Below are 22,178 nucleotides of genomic sequence, written 5' to 3' on the forward strand. Positions count from 1 at the left end.
ACTTTCATTATCTTAATAAAATTAGACACACATGCAATTAATGAGAAAGGTTAAAATAGACAAATTTTTGTAGCTTCATTAGGTGCTAATCATCAGAGCCCTAAACCCCAAGACTGAGTTTACAAATTCATCTTGCATCCTTCTTTCTCTCCAATAATTTTATGCTTCAGAAACCTTTAACACCAAAGTTTCAACATAATCCCAATAAAAGCTCTAACTCCACCTGAAACCATTTACTTCCCTGCCCCTTTTCAGCAGTTTCGCCCTCAATGCTAACGTGAAACAATGTTGAAAATCAAATTATGCAGAAATGTTCCTTCATCGATGTTACAACTTTATGCTAAATTCATTGAATTTCAGTATTTAAAAAGCATATTAAGTTATAATGGCTAGTTCATTTTACTTAACGAATGTATATGAATATCAATAAGATTTCTCTTGTTTTACTGTCAATGAATGAACTCCTAACTTGACTATGTTCAATCACAACATTCATAATTTTACAATTTAATGTGGTAATTGGAAACTGTGCTATGTTTACACATCAGAAGGAACTACCTTCCGCACTAGACGGTATAGCTTAGTGGTTGAGTGTCATCCCATGTATCAAGAGGTCATCCTTGGATTCCCATTCCTGCAGGGGTTGGGGGCTCCATCCCCAGTAGGGGGCATGCAGGAGGCAGCTAGTTTATTTTTTTTCTCTCTCTCTCTCTCTAAAATCAATAAAAACATATTCTTTAAAAAAAAAAAGAGTTAAAAAAATGAACTACCTTCCCCTCAAAACAATGTGAATTTTTTTTAAGCTTTCTGAGAAAAAAGTTTAGGTGTCATCTTAAAAAGTCAAATTATTATTTCTTTTTATGTAAAAGGAATGCAGGTGAACTTATTAGCACTTAATATTTTTATATCAAAAGTCAGAATGTCTGTACTCAATACAGTTGTGGTCTCAACATATTGATTTATCTGCTAATCATCAGGGTCACGGTCATATCTAATGTTTGACTAGAACCAAGTAGCATATAGAGAGGAGAAAGCAACCAATTTTAGTTTATGTCAGGGTTGTTGTTTGGAAACAATAGAGTAATTCAATGATGGTTAGAAAAGAAACATTGTTTCAATTTATTTGGAAGAAGCTTTGTTCTGGGTAATCATAATTCCCAATGTTAATGCCAAAAGGTATAAAATTTTCAAACATTACCAAATAATTCTCTACAAATTATTATACCTTATCACTAGGACACACACTACGGGTTTATAATTCAAATCACACATCAGCATAAAAATAATTATTGCATTAGATATTAAAGAATCTCGAAAGAGCCACATCATCATAAGGTTGCTATGAGGCTCAAATTAAAAATATGAAGGTACTTTCTTTACATGTCATAAATTACTATAAAGTAATTATAATGATCTATGAGCAACTATGTTCACCTGACTTATGCTCCAGATCCCATGGGGTTTAACAAAAGTTCATTGTAAATGGAAAATAACCTTGTTCCATGCATTTTTTATAGTAAGGAAAATGGTAATGATACCTTGGTAATTATCAGACCAAAATGCATTAATAATCCCTAAGCGTTTCCTAAAATATATTATTTTACTTTGCACAATTACATGTTTTTATATAAATCAATATAATAACTTCTTACAGATAACTTCCTACAGATAGCTTAGTCAAACCAACCAAGCACATTCAACCATGCATTCCACTGCCAAAAATTTGAGATTAAAAAATTTAAAACACGGCATGTCTTCTAACAAGGAACATCTCAAATCTCTTTACTGAAAACATTTTCAACCTCAATTCAGAATGACAGCAATTCAAAGCTGGAGTAGTGTTCTTTTATAGGAAGATAATTATTATTTAAATAATAGACTAGTAGTAGGTTGCTTACATTTAGACACACAAAAACCAAGGTGTTATTTTTCTGATGAGAAACAACTAAGCCTTTTAAAGGAATAAAACATAGCCTAAATCTAAGTGTAAAATTCTTCCCGAACAAGAAAAGCTTCCTATTTAAGGTGGGGAAGAAGAGACACCTCTGTTAGGAAATCCCTTTAACAGAAAAAGTATTTTAAAGGAAGTTTTAAATAAATCTCCAGTGATTAGTTAATGGGAACAAGGACTATCACTAACCTTTAAGAAAAAACTTGAAATGCTTATGTACAAATAAATCACTGTGTCTACTATGCCTTTAAAAAAACCACCACTGATTGTCTCTACAATCACATTTTAAAATATTTTCCTTCACACACAAAATGTGGTATACAACCCGGTATTTATCTGAATTGGGGATGAGGTGCAGGTACAGAACTACCAACAGGTACATCTAAATTTAGAACTTTTTCCCAGTAATTCCATTTTAATAGATCCTTTGGATGTCAAACAGAAATGTCAGTACACTTATAAATGACTGAGAAAAAAGAAACAAAGAAAAGCATCAAATGACGATGAGAATTGAAACTTAATATTCGCCATCAGTTTCTACTTAACAAGTTGGGGGAACATTTGAAAGTAAAATTTTGTTTTGCATCATGTTGCCACCAATTCCTTTTTTAAAGAGACTGATCAGCAAACAAGACTTGGCTACTTTAGGTCAGGAACCTCATAAGCAAGTCCTTTGCCTAATACTATGGTCCCATACATTGTTCACTGCATTACTCTGACTTATTGTTAGTACTTCTAATTTTTAACCCTTTAATCTCGTTACATTTCACAAGTGTGCAAATACAGCAGCACAACTCTTGGTTATGTAAAGTATAAAGGGTTCTTTTCATTGTAATGTAAGCGTATTCTAAAACAGCTTAAATGAATATGCACAATGAACATGCTGTATCTGCAAACATTAAAACCTCTTGAACTTATACAATTTTTAATTAAGATACCTGTTAATGAGCAGTATTTTTTAAAATAAAATTTTCAACCATTGGCCAATGGGATACTGAACGCCAATATTCAGACAAAAACTTGAAATGGTTATGTATAGAAATATCCCTTAGGCTGTCTACCATGTCTACTTTAAAAAACTCCTTAAACTTATTCACATGAAGAAGCACATTAATTGCTGGAGAAAACATACAAATAAATGAATATTTAAATCTACCAATCTGTCTCAGACTTAAGAAATAGAAAACCAATCTTACCTTGAATAGCCATTAGAAAAAACCGATCGCCCCGGGAAGTTCAAAGTTCCCAAGGAAGTCAAGTTGTCATCTCCAGATCCTTGGCACCTATTCCAATTTTCTGAACCAACAGGGATTGGTGGAATGACATTAAAAACAGGTTTCTGATCCTGCTGTTGAGAAAGGGATGCTGTATTCATGTCATAGTGGTACATCTGTCCCCCAGAGGTACTCACACCGTGAACAGAAATGGCAGACATTTTATTACCAATTATATTTGCCCCAGAAAAACTTTCCTGACAGTAAACTGGGCCCAGTCTCTCCTGCTTAATTACTCCAGGGGTGCAGAGTTCGATGAAATCTTCTTCTTTTTCTGTTTTCACTTGGGGCAGTGTCACGCTGCTGGGGCTTGGTAAGATCAGATCTCCATTATCCTTAATTTTAGGTTTAGTATCTGGTAAAACGAGAGGCTTACAGTCCTCATTTGAGTTTCCTTCCAAAAGGAATGGATCATCCTCTCCTCCCAAAGGAGAAAGCAAACAGTTTTCATCTATCAAGAGGTCTGGTCTCCAAGGGCTCTCATTCATCTCTTTACCTGGGGACCCAGAAGGAAACTCCAAATCCTGCAAAAGGTCGAAGGTTCTTTGGTCTGTGCTATACAACTTCACACTGCCACCGTTGGTGCCAGTCTGGCTCTTCAAATTCTGCTGCTCTGAAGATGCATCAGACTGTGCTTTTGGAAACTCCTCTGTGGGGGCAACAGAAACAGTAGCAGACGCTGAACTCTTGGGATTCTCTGGAACAATGGTCGACTTATTGAGGTTTGCAATGCTTTCTTCCAGAAGCCGAAAGTCTGTTTCCCCAGAGGAAAGGCTGATTTGGCCCGGTTGTGGGAATCCCAGCTCATTTCCCATCACTTTTGTTTCTGTCTCTCCCATATACAGTCCCATTGAGAGTGAAACGGCCTGGGACAGATCTGGCTGCTGCGCATTGCTTCCTGAGCCTTTTGGAAAATCAACCAAAAGTCGTGGCTGCTTGGAGTCTGACAGAGAAGCAGCAGCCAGTGAGGATGAAGATGCAGAAACCTTCACAGTAGCTCCTCCCCTTAGGGTTTTATAGAAGTCCATCACTTTTCCTCTCTCCCCAACAAGCACACTGCTGGGGATTTCTTCTCTACTGGGGGAGCCTAATGATTCCTTCGAGTCCATCAATGAATATCAGCTACAAAAAAAAAAGGGGGGGGGGACATAATAAGCTATAAAGTCACATTATCTCTGTGATCCGATTAGTAAGAGCTTGTTAAATGAACCTTTTAGTTAACCCTGAAACTAATTCCTCGTTATCAGAAGAGTAGTTTCTGTCATCCAGAATAATAAAAACGATGCATGTCATGTCCCCTGCTCCCATTCAGTGTGCCACACTTACAAGTACAATATGGTCCATTTGCATGGCTAAGAACAAAATTGTATCAAACTAAGCTCGGCTATTCATCCTGACACTCACAGAACTGTAACTTTGTTAATTATAGACATTATCATTCATTACATCTGATTATTCTAAAGGTTAGAGTTGATGCCAAAGTATTTAATTAAAAAAAAGAACAATGATCATTAAAATTCCTGCCTCTTCAATCAAGGCTTTTCTGAGAATCAATACACATAAAATTTGATAAGAACTATGATAGAATTCTTTAGCTGATTATTGCCCAATTCCCCTCCTACTAGCTAGCTAGTCTTACATTCAAACCTTTTAGTACAACCTCCTAGTAAATCATGCACATTTTATCTGAAAAATAAACAATGATGATTCTGCTTATCTTCCAATAGGCTAGGAAAAGGCTCTTATTTTTAACTCATATTTCTTATTGAATGTACTGTTGAATAGTGCCTGCCTTCAAATTTGACATACCAAATGAAATACATTGTATAAAGGCCAACTAAAATTTAGATTTTAAAAAGCAGAAGAGAATATAGCTCTTTTCACTACAACTTTAGCTTATTTAAATATAATAAATGCAGTGCCTCTCAATCCGTACAACACAATAAAATACAGATGACGCTACATTTCTTTAAAACTGCTTAAGATCCTCAGTATAAAACAATATATTTCTAAATAAAGACGTTTCCTTTCCAATTTTTTAACTACTGAACAAGAGAGAAACCCGGAACTCTAAAATCATATCCATATAAATCCACGCGGGAAAAAATCCTGTAAAAATGCTGATAATTTTCTCTGCATTCTAAACCTTCACCTATGACAACTCTGAGCCTATTCTCAAGACGGTTTGGTTGCTAGTATATTAATAATCAGGATGTTTTTTAAAAAACGGGCAAAGACTTTGATAAGCATATTTGCGACATGATAGTCAAATCTCACCCAAATGAAAGGAAACTTGTCCTGTACAGAGACTTTAAAAAAACAACTTCACTGGCCCTCACTGAAAATGGAGTGCGATGAAGGGAAAAGGGTGAAATGTGTTGCTACAAATCTTGGTGGTAAATTGCTTATCGCCCCCTCCCCGCCCTTTTATCGGATAGCGATCTTTAAACACTAGGCATCAAGTGGAACCTATTGAATTTCCACGCCGTTTTGACAGCTGCCTTCCAACTCTAAACCAAAACAATGCCTCATAAAACGAAAACGATCCCTTCTTCCAAGGGCTTTAGCCCCCGTTTACGTTGAGATAACTGACACCTCAACGAACCGTGCCATGGGGGTCCTCGGGGGCAGTACAAGGCTGCCCTGATCAAGCCTGCAACCCAAACGTCAAACGCGCGACTTGTCAAAAATCGCACCAGAAAACGGTGACGACTAGGGAGGGTCTTTTTGAGAAAGGGTCCCTCATAAAAGTCAGGGGAGAGATACTGCCAAGCGCCAAACCTCAGCTTGGGGATGGGGGTGGGGGTGCGAGGTTCAAGAGAAATGTGCCTAGACCTGTTGCGTTCTTTCCCGACACGCCCACTCCTACCCGAGATCGCCAGCCCCGGCCAAAGTCTCCAAGTTGCAGGCGGTCAGCCCCCTGCGGGTGCGCTCACCCGCACTCACACCCGCGAGCCCGCCAGGAGTGGGACGCGCTGGAGCCTCGACAGAAACCCTGACGCGCTCGGCGCACCGGGGTGGAGTGGAAATACTCGGGCGAACGTAATTCAGAAGCGGCTCGGTATTCACCATAAAAATGGGTATCTGGGCACCCCCCCCCCCCTTCCCCGGGAAGGCAAAGGAAGGGGACTTGGAAAACAACAACAACAACAACAACAACAACAACAAAGAGAGGCTGGAAACCCGAGGCAGCCAGACCAGGCTCCACTCGCAGAGTCAGAGCCCAGTTTCCTCCCCCTCGGCCCGACCGGGGGACGGCGGCCCAGGGAGAGGAAGAACCCAGCGCTGGCACCCGCGCACTGCCCTTTCGTCACCGTCACTCGGCCCTCGCCAGCCCCCACCCCCACTCCCGAGGCTAATAAAAGTTTGCCGGCTCCCGCCGCGGCCCCCGAACGCACCTCCGGGGAGTGAGCGCCCGCTCTTACCTCTGCTGGAGGCACCGCTCACCCACCACCGTCCGCAGCTTCCAGGGCAGTCCAGATAAACAACTTAGCATGTGGAAGAGGGAGATTTTTTTCCTAAAAAAGGGAAGTAAATAACCGCCCCCTTCTCCATGGGTGGGGGGGAGCCCCTATCTAAGAAAAGTCTCGCATTTCTCGGCTGACAAGCCAGCCCCCGCCCCGAGCCCGTCTCCACGGGCTGGGTCTCGGGCGCGCGTCCTCCGTCCCGGCGCCGGGCCGCTCGCTCCGGCCGCTCGGGCGGCGGCGTCTCCTTCTACCCACGAGAATCCGTCCCCGACGGACGGGCGGCGACTCGGGCTCCCGTCACCGACTCGAGATCGCAAAATGGAGGAGGAGGAGAGGAGAGGAGAGGGGAGGGAGTGCGGACACGCGAAAGGGCCGCCCCGCCGCGGCGAGCGAGCGGGATGGAGGGGGTGGGGGCGGGCGGAGGCGGTGCCACGGCGCGCACACTCTCGCTCACACGCGCTCCCACTCCACCCCCGGGCGCTCCCCGCCCAAGGGGCCGCGCGGCGGCGGCGGCAGGGAACGGTGCAACCTGTTGGCGACGCTCGGCAACTGCACGGGTGTCCGCAGCCCCTGCCCCCACGCCCTCCGCGCGGGCCCCTCCGCCCCGGCCCCGACAGCGCCTGCACGCCCGCGGCCCCGGCGTGGCCCCCGCCCAGGCAGCCCGCCGCCGCCCCCGGGCCGCGCGGGGATGGTCCTCGCCCACCCCCCCCACCCCCCAGGAAAGAGGAGAGGCGGCGGGGGCAGACCTAGTCTCTCAGGGAGCGCTCCGGAGGGAAACCGAGTTTCTCTAGTTTCTCTTCTGCCTCCTTCCCGCCCCCGCCCAGCGCCGCGACTCCCGACCCACTCGGGAGCTCGCCCTGTCCCTCGCGGCAATCGCCGCCGGCGCCCCTGCGGCTGACAGCGGGCTGGCTAGGGGGGCCTGGGCGCGGCCCGCAGGAGCCGCGGGGGTGGTCCGCGCCGCCGCCCCCGGGCCGAGTTGCGCGAAGTGTGTCACTGGGCACGGGGCTGCGGGGTTGCACGGAAACGGTGCCGCAGCGTCTCCGCCGCGCTCGGGGCCGGTCAGCCCGACACGCCCTCTGGGGAGGCCTCGGGGAGAGCAGGGCAGAGGAGGGGGTCGGCGCATACGTACTCTGGGCGCGGGGGCAGTTGCGTGCCGGCAGGTCCCCCACCCCCGCACCGTCTGGGCGACCGGGTCGGCACCCGCCGCCGCCGCGCTCTCGCCCCGGAGAGAAGTTGCAAGCAGAACCCACCCTCCCCCGCGTCCGGCCGGCCCCCACCCTCCTCCCCGAGTCTCCCAGGCGGCGGCGGCGGCGGCGGCGGCGGCGGCAGAAGGAGGCTCTGCCTGCCAAGTTCAACCCCCACCCTCCCTCCCAGCGCGCTCACACTTGAAGGAAGTTGCACGCCAGAAGCAAAACCTCCGGCGAGCTGCATTTCTTTGCACTTCCCTCCCTCCCCCCCCCCCATTATTTTTAAGGAAAGCAGGGGGGTGGCAGGCCTAAAAGCAAGTTGCAGGAGAAACAGTAAGTTGCTGGTAAAGTACGCCCTCACCCCCAAACTCCTGACCTCTCCTGCCACCCCGCCCGGGACCCGCTTCCAAGCGTCCTGGGGAGGCCCCTCCGCGAATCTCGACTTTGGCTGCACGCGACTCCATGCACCGCCCACCCTTCCGTGTCGACGGGACCCCAGCCCGTCCTAATAAAACGAAACGCACGCAGCTTGAAGATACCCGCGCTCGACTCCCTCCAGCTGTTCCCGTTACGCGCCTCCCCTTCAGTCCCAGGGAAACACAGGGCCAAGCCCCTCGGAGAGGGGCCGGGGCCGGGGGCGTCCCCGCGGGAGGCGCCCGCCCAGCCCCCTGCCCCACTCGCTGGCGACCGGGGGGCCGGGGCGACGCGGGGGCCGAGCCTCCTACCTGGTGCAGCCCATACTATGGTTTTTGCGACTCGGGAAAGGTGGTGCTGTGTGGCTTTAGGGTTTCGGGAGGTAACTTGTGCGCCCCCACAGGTGACAGCGCTTGCCAGCTCCTGCCGGGGGCGGAGGCTGCCGCGGCTCCACCTCGGCCCTGCCCGGAGCGCGCGGCGCAGCCACTCTCCGCACAGGCCGCGCGGACTCGGCCGCGGCCGCCTCGGCTCTGACACCTTCCAGCGGAGTGGGCGGCGCGTGCCGGAAGCCGCCGCCGCCATCTTGGTAAAGGGCGCTGACGCCGCCCGGCCGCGCGGCCACCATCTTGGCAAAGAGTCTGGCTGGGGGCCTCGGGAGTCGCCCTTCCTCGCTCCTGAGCGGGGTCGCGCCTCGGGGGTGGTCGGGTGTGACCGGAGAGGAAGAAGCTTTCAGCCAGCATGCTCCTCCTGAGGCGCCCTAGGCGCGCTTCCTTCAGGGCCGCCATCTTGGCAAAGGGAGAGACGCTCGCAGCCCCGGAAAGGAGAGGGCACCCGAATCTTGGCCGGGGTGGAGTTCGGTGAAGGGTGCTGAGCAAGCCAGGTGTTAACCTTCTTCTGAATGCAGAAGGGACGACTTCTCTCTTCCTTTCACGTGGTGCCAGGCTGCTCGAGGAAAGCCCTTGCCTTGGGGCGCACCGTGGACGTCCGAAAGCTACAGGGCAGGCTTGGCGGCATCCCGCCTTCCACCTCTCCAGGCCTAGAACCAGAGGTCTGCAACGGGTGGGGCTCCCAAACCACCAGCAGTGCCAGGAGGGAGAAAATCAAGACCCAAGCTTACAATAATGTTATGCATGCTTTAAAAGGCAGTTAAATGCCAATGTGATTACCCTTCTAAATATGCTTACATGTTATATTAGGAATTACCTATACACCAGAGGCCCAGTGCACAAAATACATGCACAGGTAGGGCTCCTGAGGCCTGGCCGGAGATCAGAGCCTATAGGGGCCTTCCTTCCCTCGGGTGCCTTTCAATGTCTTGTAGCCCAATTTTCCTTTTGTTTTCATTTTATTAGGAATTTACATGTTATATTAGGAATTACCTATACACTAGAGGCCCAGTGCACGAAATTTGTGCATGGGTAGGGTCCCTAGTGGCTGCCGGCTGGGGTCTGCCTTCTGCACTGCCCCCCGGTGGTCAGCACACATCATAGCGAGTGGTCGAGCTCCCAGTTGGTTGAACTCCCGACGGGACAATTTGCATAATAGCCTTTTATTATATAGGATAAATACTATATATACACATATGCATATACATATACATATATATCCCGTAAGTTACCTAACTTCTACCCAAAACATAAACCAATTTCTAATTGAATCTCTGCTCTAAGAATATGCCTCATTTTTTTTTTTACTTGTTCAAATTCTAGGTGGGAGATACTCTTCTTTTTAAAATAATATCCAAGCATTCCCAATCAACTTTTCCCCCCACTCATTTTAAATTCAAACAACAGCTGAATAGATAGGTCCTATTATCAGTTTTCATGAAAATTAGAGGAAACTGAAGCTTACAGAGGATGATGCCTATCCAAGGTCACATGCTTATCTTGGCTGTGGAAGGAAGGTAGAATTAGACAATATTAAAAGAGGTTTTTCTTTGTTGATCTCATAATTCCCATGAAAGAGTATGTAAATCCCATGATAGGCTTGCAAAAAAAAAAATGTGTATGGAATTTAGTTCAAGAACTGAAATCCAATGTACCAGAAAGAATGTGAGATTAAATATTGTAATAATATCAGGGTTTCTAACAATAGTTAGCAAACTTACTAATAATTTACTGAGCTTCTGTCTGCTGGGCACTATTGACAGTGTTTTTATACATACCATCTTAAGTCTTTACCTATGACAATTACTAACCAGTAACCCTCAGAAGTTATAATAAATAGGATGAATCCCCATGTGAGGGGGAATATAATTGATTGTCTCCGTAGTAGAGGTGGGAATGAAGGTGAGCTATCCAAACCCCATCAAGGCAAGGACCTGATCTGTCTTGTTCATTGCTGCATGCCCCACTCCCAAACAGAGCCCAGTGCATAGTAGGTGCTCAGCAAATATTTTACGGAGTTATAATAAAGCAGAGTCAAGGAGACATACTATCACTTTTGCTAGGTTGTTGTGGAGGCAAAGTGAGCTAATGAAAAGTGCACCAGTATTGCTCAGATACTAATTTTTATTATCTCATTGTTAAATACCAGAGTGCTCTCATTATACAGAAACAAAAATCAAAACAAAACAAAAAAACAACTAGGACCCATTATTATGTGTTTTCATAGTTTCCTGTACTTTGGTAGCACATTGCAAGGGTAGTTCATTATTTGTGGCCCCATTTATTGAATGTCTGTCCCCCGCTTAGAACATAAGCTCTGTGAAGGCAGAGCCTGTGTTTCTTTTTTATCACTGTGTCACTACTGCATAATAGATGCTCAGTGGATGTTTGTTGAATAAATGAATTACTTAATGAATTAATGAATGGATGGATGGAAAGGGTCTAAGACTATAACCTAAGGCCAGTAAACCTTACATCTAAATAGTAACCAAACCACCTTTTAAATTTATACAGCAGTTGATATATTATCCAAGTGAGTTCTCCCATTCTGTTCACATGTATTATTATTTCCGTTTCCATTAGAATAATCCATGCCTCACTGCCAGATTACTCCTCTAACACATCATGAAATCATGTCATGTTCCTACTCAAGTAACTAATCATGGTGTATATATGCAATAAGTGGTCAAGATTGCCAGTACATTATTACTGTTAATGGTGTGGAAAATGCTGAAGCTATGCTAAATGGGGGGGAGGGGACGTAGTTTTGTAGTTAAGATTGGGCTTTGACGTCATTTCTGGGATGTAAATAGCAGATTTTAAATTCTAGCTGTATGACCCTGAACAAATCATTTAACTTCTTCTATGTGCCTGGATGGTTAGAAGCACATGAGGTGATGTTTGGGTTTGATATTTAGTAATCCTTCAATAAATTATATTTCCATATATCTAATAAAAATGAGGCATTGAAAAGATTAGGAAAAGGCATCAAATGTTAGGCCTGCAGGTTATAGAATTATAATTTAATATAATTTAAAATTTTTCTTTTAGAAAAAGTAACTACAATGATTCCCTATTCTAGTGTATACAGACCCCCAACTTCCATTCGGGTATTTAAGACTGTCTTTTACCTGCTCCTTTCTAGGTCAGGCAAAATCTTCTAGCTGATGCAATTGGACTGGTATTTGATTAAATTAAAACGTCAGTTAAAGCAAGGGAATCATAAAAAAATTATACAGGCTTTGAAACCTAAAACCTAGAATTAAACATTTGTTTCCTAACCCTTTGCTGAAGGTCTAAAGCTTTTGTGAGCCCACCGACTGGAGTTCGATGCCTTCGTTCATGTATGAACTACAGTACAGCATTGCAATTAAGAGCCAGACTGGCTGGGTCCCTCCACCTCTATGAGGAAGTAATGTTGGGTAACCTAACGATCTGTGCCTTAGTTTCCATCATTTGTGAAAGGAGGATGAGAATAGTACTAACTCATGAGCGTGTAGATTTCATCCCCTTCCTCTCATCCTAATCATTTAAAGTTGTTTTACACCCACCTCATGTAATAGCAATTGTTTACATAGCAGTTTTACATTTAGATCGTATAGAACAACTATTTCTTTTTTTACTCATTTCATTATTTTACTTAATATTTACTTAAGTAATTACAATAACAAGCACAAATGAAATAAACATGTTTTGAGGGGAAAAAACACATGGGACTATTGGTAAGCATACAGCTTACCAGATGGGAGAAGAAATGTATAGATATAAGAACTAGCCTTGGCTCCAGTGTTCAGCACATCCTGGGCATCAATCAGTATGTTTTCCAGGAAGAAGGGAGAACCTGGATGAGTTGAGATGAATGCATTGAGTAGTGTTGGTGAAGAGAGATCCTGTTGAAGAAAGATCACAGCTTATACCACATTCATTCCCACCTCCACTATTGTTTATCACATATTTCCTTTTACATAAGGACACCTCCTTGTGACTTATTTCCTGATAGCTCATAATTTCTTGTCATGGTTCTAGTTTTATTTATTGTATCTTTCTGTCTCCCCACACACATACTTTAAATCTATGATGTTAAATGTAAATTGGAATAAGTTATCATGTTTGTATAAATCATTTTGAGTTATGGTAATTCATTGAATATAGTAGTTATATATTAAACCAACATGAGCAGATCCTGTGGTTTGTCAAAACTTACTTTAAAAAATTGTTCCTGCAGCTATCATAGCTATTAGATGCTTTTTAAAAACAATACCTTGACTTTAGGAAACACTTCTATTCTTATTTAACTTTGTAAGGTATGAAGTTTAAGAGAACCCAGCTGAGCTTTGAATATCCCATCTTTTTCTGCTTCAATATTTCCATTTTATAGCAGATATGCCTATTATAAACAACTCACATGTAGTATAGCAAGTTCTTAATCATAATGAATTCCACTTTAGTACTTCTCTTTGTAATTGGAATTAGCACTACCACAGGCACTGAGAAATGCTGAATTATTACCAACATCCCTGGTGTCGTGCTGCTTCTCATGATACATTCAATGACTCCATCATAAAACCTAAAATATCACAGCTGTGCTCATATGCATGAAGTCTTTATCCTTTATGCTGGCAGAACGTAGTTTAAGCAATACCTGCTTCAAGGATGAGGTAAATAACAGCAGATAAAAAAGGTAAGTTTTGAAATAAGCAAAAACCAAATGTTTTCAGTGTTTGGAGACATTAGAGCAAGCACACTGAATAACTGTAGGTAGTATTGTGCACTTTGTTTTTCATTTGTGGCTATTGTGGCTGGCCATTATGCCACTAGCTTTCTTCCTCTACTGATTTAATCTCCTTTTCTGTCCCATGTTCTCTGGTGGAGATTGTTTCAATCTGCTCAATTTCTAGGTGGGACCTCTCAGCTCATTTTTGAAAACCTGCATTTTCATTTTTGTGCTTACAACCTATTTAATAGTGGAGTTCAAAAGATCGAAACATCCTTGGTATAGGGATCCTAGAACAAGATATGAATGTGCTTTATATCAGACTGAAGAGTTATAAAGGACATTTACAATTTTAAAAATTTGATATCAGTATTAATTAAATTTTCTCTAGCCTCTTCTTAAGTTTTCAATATAAGACCTGAGTTTGAAATCCTGTTCTGCCATTGACTTAACTGAAGGAGCTGAGGCAGTCATTTACTTCTTCTCAGCTGTGTTTTTTCTATCTGTAAAAGGAGGATAATGGTATCTACTCCACCTGTCTCATAGGACCTAAGTGAGGCTCCAAAGGAGTTTTTAAATACCAAGCCTGGCTGGGAAAACAAGGAGGGACTTGTAGAATATTTGCATCATCATTTCACCACAACAAAAGAGACCACTAATTTTATTAAAAACTAGGAGCCCAGTGCACGATTCAAAATTGCATGGCGCCACCCACCCTCGAGTTGCCGGTCCGGCCCTGCCTCGCTCTCCGGGCCCTGCAGCAGCTGCGACCACTGCTGATCATGCCCTCCCCCGGCGCAGGCGCACAGAGGCCCCTGCCACCTGCCCCAGACACTGCGCGTGCAACCTCCTCCTGTTGGGTTGACCCATTATGGCGTTCCAGTTAATTAGCATATTTCTTTATCATATATATACAGATCATCATTGCCTCTCTTCACTCATTCCCCAGATAACCCATACAAATGGGAGACCTAAAGGTCCAGGCAGAGGAGCGATGACTCAGTAGTGTGCTGGAGCTAGCTGACTGTCAAATTCTCAGGAATTGTATAAGTTAGTTGTTAATCCTGGCCAATATTAAAAATTAAATTATTTATGAACTTAAAATTAAGTAAAATATTTTTTTAAAACAAAGGTAATAAATGCTGCATATGTCACTTCTTATTTTAAATTTTCCTAATATCTATGCTTTATAAAGTTATTTTCTTCTGTTCTGCATATTGGATCTATTATATATGGTGTGATACAGCATGTCTCTTCTCAATTCTGCATTCAGAAATGTTATTTTGGTAGTTTGAAATCAACCATGGCAGAGTATTTACACTGTAAAAATTGGAAAAAACTACAAATTAGGTTTGATTTAGTTTGTTGATTGTCTCAATTTAAGATAGTGAGGGGAGAATTTTTAATAATGGTAATTAAACTTAAAATTGTGTTAATTTATGAATAACACACAAAAATTGAGGAAATGTCTTTTCAGTACTTGAAAACTTTTATCTGATCAGCAAAGAAGTCTCTCACATCATTGAAAAATGCATGTAATCCATCATATATCTTTGTTATTTCACTTTCATCTCCCTTGAAAATACATACATACTGCCCCCCTCCCAACAGTTGTTAAACATTTATCAGCACAGGGGTGGACACGATCTAGTTAACCGTTCAAAAAGATCATTCCACCTATAATGTGGAGCCTGTGCTGTAGGAGCGAGGAAAAGAAGCAGAGAGAGCAGTGAGGAGGCAGGGGCCTTGGTTCTGGGAAAGATGGGAATTGTACCGAGGTGGTGGCAGTGGAAGTGGGAAGCTATGGCAGGACAGGGGAAGCATTTTGGAGACTAAAGGAAGGCAAACCAGTCATTTGCCGCTCTATGGAAGAGATGGACTTTGAGGAATGCCTATGCTAAAGGAAGACGGCCTGGCGAATACTAAGAAGGCTCAATGGTTGAAGGAACTGAGTGCACAGAAAGTTGTACCTGAGGAACAGAGTAAGAGCAGCCCGTGGAAGGAGGTAAGGAAACATCAGTAGTGTTAGAGTTTAAGTAAATATCTTGGAAACACCTGGAGAAAGCTGGGTGTCATTGCCTTGCAGTGGGAATGGGGGGAGGGAGGGGAACTCCAAGTACCAGTAACATGTCATAACTGGAACTCACATTGTCAGTTTTCTTACTCCTCTAGAAATTTGATTGAGATTTTTGCCTACATCAAGGGATTGTTTCTTCATCCCAATGCCTCGATCCTAACCCAATCTACGTAGATTATTTTTTTCTAGCATTTGCCCATTTTAATTTTGAAACTCTCCCTCACTCAGTCACCTTGTGCTGCGCAGATAGTGCTTTCTCTTTTCACACTTCTCATGGCCTTGTTCGCAGTTTTTCCTTGCTTCGTCATAAAGAAGGACCCTATCACAAGCCACCCTACTGTGTTGCCTACTAGTTCTCAGAAAGCTTCTGGCTACCCCGCCTCCTCCCTTACAACCTACAATCTATACTCCACACTGCAGGTTGTACTAGTATGCTTTGGTTTTAACATTTTTCAAGAGAAATTATTAAATGTTATGGAATTTTAAAAACAGTAAATATTTTTAAAAAGAATAACCACTTGCCATTTACCCACCCTTTCAACTCCAATGGCCAGAGAAAGGACAAATTATGAACTACAGTGACCGACACTTTCAGGATTCTGTTTGGATATATCAATTTGGTTCACTTTGGCCTTCTGATAATTAGCTATTTTATTGATGATTTCAATTAATTATGGAATCTTTATTAATAGTAGAGACTTTCCCAACTGTCTCACCCATTCATTTATTCCTTCAGCAACATATAATTCCTTCAACAAAATAGCAATTATTACCTGTTAGGCCCCATGGGAAGGCTGTGGGAATATAAAATGATTAAGATATAATCTCTATGCTGGAGGACATGCAGACAGATTTAGTAATAAGTCATTACCAATCCAGAAATATACATTAAGAAGTCATTGGGTGTTTAAGAAGGAAGTAGGTGTGGGTATGGAGATGGTGGTCAGGGAGGGTTTCTGATTTGAATTATAAAGGGTTTCCTACAGGTTATTTGGTTATTGCTCATGGAAATAACACTTATAAAGAAAGCTTATCGTTAGTATTCTATCAGAACATTTCTTTTGAGCATTTACAAGAAACCAAACTGGTAAAGCAAAGAGAAAATTATTGATTTACTTAAAATTCCAGAGGAATTTTAGTGTTAGGCAGGATGGACCCAGGGGCTCAGACAATGTCAAAAGGACTTAGACTATCGCTTAGCTTTCCTTTCCTCTATTTTGGCTTTATTCCGGGGAAGGCTACCTCCACCGGGTGGTCTGCAGCACCTGCATTTAAACTATCCTACCAGCTTAGTAACTTCAGTGGAAGAGAGTCCTTTTTGTCCAATAACAGTAGTGGATGTCCCTGGGAGGGGTTTCATTGGCCTAGTTGGGTCACAGGCTCACCCCTGAACCATGGGATGTAAGTAATGTGTACCCTGATAGGCAAAACCTAGGTCAAGTGTCTACCACTGACATCTATGAGTGGGATAATAATCAGAGAGAGAGAGAGGGAAGGAACGGATGGGAGAGAGATAACTGGACTTTTAAAGTAAAGTAGGAGAAAGGGGATGCTGGGCATGCACAAAATAACAGATGTCCATTACAATAGCTGCTTATCAAAATATTAATAGTGACATAAACATCATATTTTACATTTTAAATTACCTAAAATGTTTGTCCACAAGGGAATGAACCCTGAAAATTAAGTATCGTTGTTAAAAGTCCTACTAATTTCTGTTCCTGATTTTAGTAGAAAAAGAATGTGGATTTGCACTTTAAAATTTTCAAATAGTACACCAATGAATTGACTGTTGCTTTGCAGAAATAGTACTTCTACTTAATTGGGCTCTTTTCAGGTGATGTAGTGATGTTTACAATGTTTAAGCTGGTTTTATAGTCTTTCACAGAAGGAATCTGTCTCCCTTGATTGTGATTCCAACAAGCAGGATGGGTCTAGAAGGCTGCTGTGAGCCTCTGCCTGCTTATTTTGCTCCTTCTGTCCTGACAAGCTGAATGTCATGCAAATGTCTCCAGCCTGGGCACTGCGCAGGCAGGAAGCCAGAACCAGCAATAGAAGCAGGAGGCACTCCATGAATACTTGCTGATTAATTTTAGCTCCATAGGTCTAATGGGTTTTCCATCCCTATAATTACCATCAGCAAATACTTACTAAATGATGTCCAGCATATTTTTCTCTTTCCTTGCTCCTGATTTTCATTTTCTATTTTACTTCTCAGTGATTTCATCATGTGTTTCTGTTCATCAGACCAACAATCTCCTTGATCAGTTTCTAATTGCTCAATTTTATTCCACCTATGAGATACCTATCTTTGTTTGTTTGTTTGTTTGTTTATCCATCTGCACCTGAGGATATTTTTCCATTGATTTTTAGAGAGAGTGGAAGAGAGAGGGAAAGACAGAGAGAAATATTGATGTGAGAGAAACACATGGATTGGTTGCCTCCTGCACGAGCCCTGACCAGGGCCAGGCCCGGGAGGAGCCTGCAACTGAGGTATGTGCCCTTGACTGGAATCGAACCTGGGACCCTTCAGTCTGCAGGCCCACGCGGTATCCATTGAGCCAAACTGGCTAGAGCTATTTAATTATTTTTATTATGAATAGCTCAAGTCCTGTCTGGATTTAGTGGGGGGATAGATTGTGAAAAAATAAATTGGTTATTGAGTGGCTATTCTGTTAGCACATTTCACACATGCTTTACAAGTTAGTCTTTTTTTTTTTTTTTCTGAAATTAGAAATAATGCTTAATAAGGCTGTGAGTCCTGACTGGGTCACTCTATAGAGCAAATGGAGAGCATTAAGGGTGACGGCATGAGTTCTGAATATGACACGTGGGGAGATACTCTACAGAAGGAAGATTGGAGTCTCCCAAGAAAAACTGTTGTCTGTGTGGGTGGCCCTGGAAGAATAAAACATAAATTTAGTTAGTACTTCTGTCCTTAAAAAAAAGTTTTTTAAAAAGTAATACCTGCCTTAAAAATACATCCTTACTTTTTAAAATCCAAATATAAAAAGGCAGAAATACATAAAGTAAAAAGTAAAAACTCTCTCCCCCACAGAAACCCATTTTGCAGATGTAACTATTTTTAAGAGCTGGTATGCATACTTCCAGACCATTTTTGTCAATGCATGTGTGAGTGCATGCATGTATACACATACATACAGTTTAAAAAAAATGTGATGTCAGTATGCATATTTTTCAACTTTATTGATTACATGATCTGGGGCATCTTTTTATGTCAGCATTTTTAGGTAATAGCACAAGTTTTCTATTGTTTGGCTATATTATAATGTACTTAACCTTCTTTTTGTAGATAAATATTTGTTTCCCATTTTTCACTATTGTAAGCCATGCTGCAATGAATATCCTTGCATATATATATTTGTGCCATTGTGAAAGTATCTCTTTAGTATAGAAATCTTCAGGCAAATATAATTCATAACAATCATGAAGCACCCAAATGTGCCACATTAATGGGCTTATTTTTAAAAAATGCTTGTCCATTGCCAGCTCATTTCCTACTTTCATCTTCCTTTAGGCATTTTAGAAAAATTCAATTAGAGCAGGGGTCATGGATGGCCATGCAGAACAGGCTACTACCTGAAGATCCCTGTGTCTGACTAATTGTCTTTGCTGAATTCATCCTTATGTTAACTGTATTATAAATTCAAGAGGATTGGTTTCCATATGAACTGGGAAACGTCACCTGCAAGGGATTATTTAGGGATACCACAATGCTTTTGATGAACAACCTTCCTCCTATGATGTCCTTGATCATGACCATATGGTGGGTAGATACTGTTTTTTACCTGCCACACACCCGTCCACTCTCCCCATATGATACTAGAACCTGAATGTTCCTTTTGGAAAACTGTCCTTTCCTGAACTTCAGTCCATGTGTTTGTGGTGGGATTAACCCCATCCCAAAATCTATGGATGGCCCAGGCCTGCACTACTAGAGTCTTTGTTCAGAGGTAGGTGCATGATACTTCATTGTAGGCCTTCTGGGACTATTCAGAAACTTGCCCTTTTTCAACAGTAATAGGTAAGCTGATAAGATACGAATTTGGAGCAACTGTATTCTACCACTTAGAGCCTCCATCAAATGAGGCTGCCAAAAAAACACACACATAGTAATAATAATAAGAAGAAAAAGCAAAGAGATCTGGAAATAGAAAGATTCCCAATTATATAATTTGAATGTCTAAATCCTGAGGCTAGGGCTATCCTTATACCTATTACCTATTCTGAGAAATAAATTTGTTTTGTTTGTTTCAGCCAGTTACAGTTAGCTCTTTGACACTCGAATCTTAAAGGCTCCTGACTTAAGAAGTAAAGGCCTACAACATGGTGTGCTGCTCCTTCCTTCTGGAAGGGAGAGGCAGGCTGAGGTTAGCAGCCATCTAGGTGACCGCCAAAGAGAAGGAGAAGCCAGAGACAGACGCCAGCTGAATGCCTAAAAATAAACTTTACCTGCTTTACGAGTTTGGCTAGAGTTTCCTATGAATGATTAACTAGGTGAGATGGTCAAACTCCTTTATTTAAAATACACTAACATAAATGAGAATATCAACTTTTAGTTAATTCAGTCATTCTAGGTACATCTGGCTCAGATTTTCATTTCAATTAAGATAGAAATTACATCTCTATTTTAGGCTGTGATTTAAAAGAAAAACAAAAGAAAACAAAACAAAAACCCGGTAATCCTCCCAAAGAAATGTCTTATCTGGTTTCTTCTCTTTAGGGCAGCCTAAACTATTACTCTGCTTTCCATATCAAGCCAGCCTTATATTTTATTGCTTTGTTTATAGTAGATTTGATAATATATTAACTTAAATATAGTACCTGTAAATATGGTCTAGTGAAGTATATGTTAAAATAGTTTAATATCTTATTATTATTGGTGTTTTTGAAACCCAAACCTGATAGCTGAAAGAAAAACACTACTATAAAAAGTCAATCCCTGAGTTGAATTAAATTCACAATTTTAAAATAAATATTGCTACTGTTTTACATATGGATACTTTATACTTCCCTTCCTCTGTAGCAGAGATAGGCGTGGTGGTGGATAGGGATATCATTAGTTGGATTCAGTAAACATTTATTTAGTTATTAATAGCTCCAGCTCAGTCTGAAATAGACTTGAGACTCTACCTCTTGGTAGACATATGTCTTTGGTTTCCTTATTAGAAAAATAAAGGTAATGACAGTATTTGCCTCATAAGGTTCTCACACAGATTAAATAAGGTTCTCACACAGATTAAATAAGCTATTTAGCACAGTGTCTGACAATTTGTGAGTGCTATTATGTTACATGATTATTGTCGCTAAGCTCTGTGTAAGGGACTGGCAATGTAAAGAAACCAACAATTCATTATCATCCCTGCAGAAAGTGAGATGGACCTGTGGGCATAACCCAATCAGAAAGGACTCGCTCTCTCTCTCACACACACATACCCCACCACAGCACACCACACCACACAACTTCACACCACAGCACACCACACCACACGACTCCACACCACACCATACCACACCACACCACACCACACCACACACCACTATACTCCACATACCACTCCACACACACCACATCATACCATACCACACCACTCCACTCCACACCACTCCACACACCATACCACACCACACTACACCACACCACACCACACCACACCACACCACACCACACCACTCCACACCAAGCCATACCACTCCACTCCACACACCATTCCACACACCACACCATACCACACCACACCACACCACTCCACACTACACCATACCACTCCATACACACCCAACACACCACACACAACACCACACCACACCACTCCACACCACACCACTCCACACCAAGCCACACCACACCACTCCACACACACCATACCACTCCACACTACACCACACTACTCCACACATACCATACCACTCCACACCACACCACTCCACACACACCACACCACACCATACCACACACCAGCTTTCTTCAGACTAAACCACTTTCCCTCTTCTATCATGGATTGTAAAGCGAGGCTCATTGAGCACCTGCTGGGATTCTATAAAAGAAATTCAGCCACTAGCTGGAAATTTTCACTATATGATTGATCAGGCTCCTCATAGCTTGGGTGTGTGTGTGTGTGTGTGTGTGTGTGTGTGTGTGTGAGGGGGTGGGGGTACTACAATTCTATAAACCACACAAGTTACACTTCGCTGTGGCATTTGATCCTTATGAAGCCCAAGAGAACCACAGATTTTCCACACTGGCTGAGCATGCTCAAAAGGACATTTAAACGCATAGAAGTTGATCACATGCTCTTGAACCAGCAAATCTCTACAGTCCAAGGAAATAAAAGCCCAGAGAAATGGAATGATTTGTCTGAAGCCTCACTGATTTGCCAAGGAACCAAAAGGAACATGTAAGCTTGCCTAACACACTGAACATAGTGATATATAATCTTCAAACATCAATATTTACCTTTTATGAATTTATTGTTGGCCATGTGTCAATCCACAAATTCATTTGTTTACTTATATAAATGCCACCAGAAATCCCTTTCACTTCACCATCCAAGTTTGTTTAACAGAGTGGACAAAGCATTGAGTGAGGGAGATGGGCTTTGGTTTTGGATTTAGGACCCTTCCCTGCCCCACCCTACCCTCCAACTGCACCATCTGGGTAAGTTTCTTTTCCTCTTGTTGACTCCC

General features: G+C 42.6%; 1 protein-coding gene across 4 annotated transcripts in view; it reads right to left on the reverse strand.

The window, feature by feature from the left end:
* Positions 1-8,806, reverse strand: part of NR3C1 (nuclear receptor subfamily 3 group C member 1) — a 110,389-nt gene extending 101,583 nt beyond the window's left edge. Inside the window, exons 1-2 of one of the 4 annotated variants that reach the window (XM_079772074.1) lie at positions 8,605-8,806; positions 3,148-4,347 (exon numbers count right to left, since the gene is read on the reverse strand). In XM_079772074.1, the coding sequence (XP_079628200.1) occupies positions 3,148-4,334 (1,187 nt within the window). In that variant the 5' untranslated portion in view covers positions 4,335-4,347; positions 8,605-8,806. Of the gene's footprint in view, positions 1-3,147; positions 4,348-6,650; positions 7,303-7,821; positions 7,928-8,604 lie in introns of those variants that run through there. The other 3 variants (XM_079772075.1, XM_079772073.1, XM_079772076.1) reach the window with 3 other exon arrangements.
* Positions 8,807-22,178: the final 13,372 nt, after the last annotated feature.

Source organism: Cnephaeus nilssonii, assembly GCF_951640355.1.
Source record: "Cnephaeus nilssonii genome assembly, chromosome: 5".
Classification (NCBI taxonomy): Eukaryota; Metazoa; Chordata; class Mammalia; order Chiroptera; family Vespertilionidae; genus Cnephaeus; species Cnephaeus nilssonii.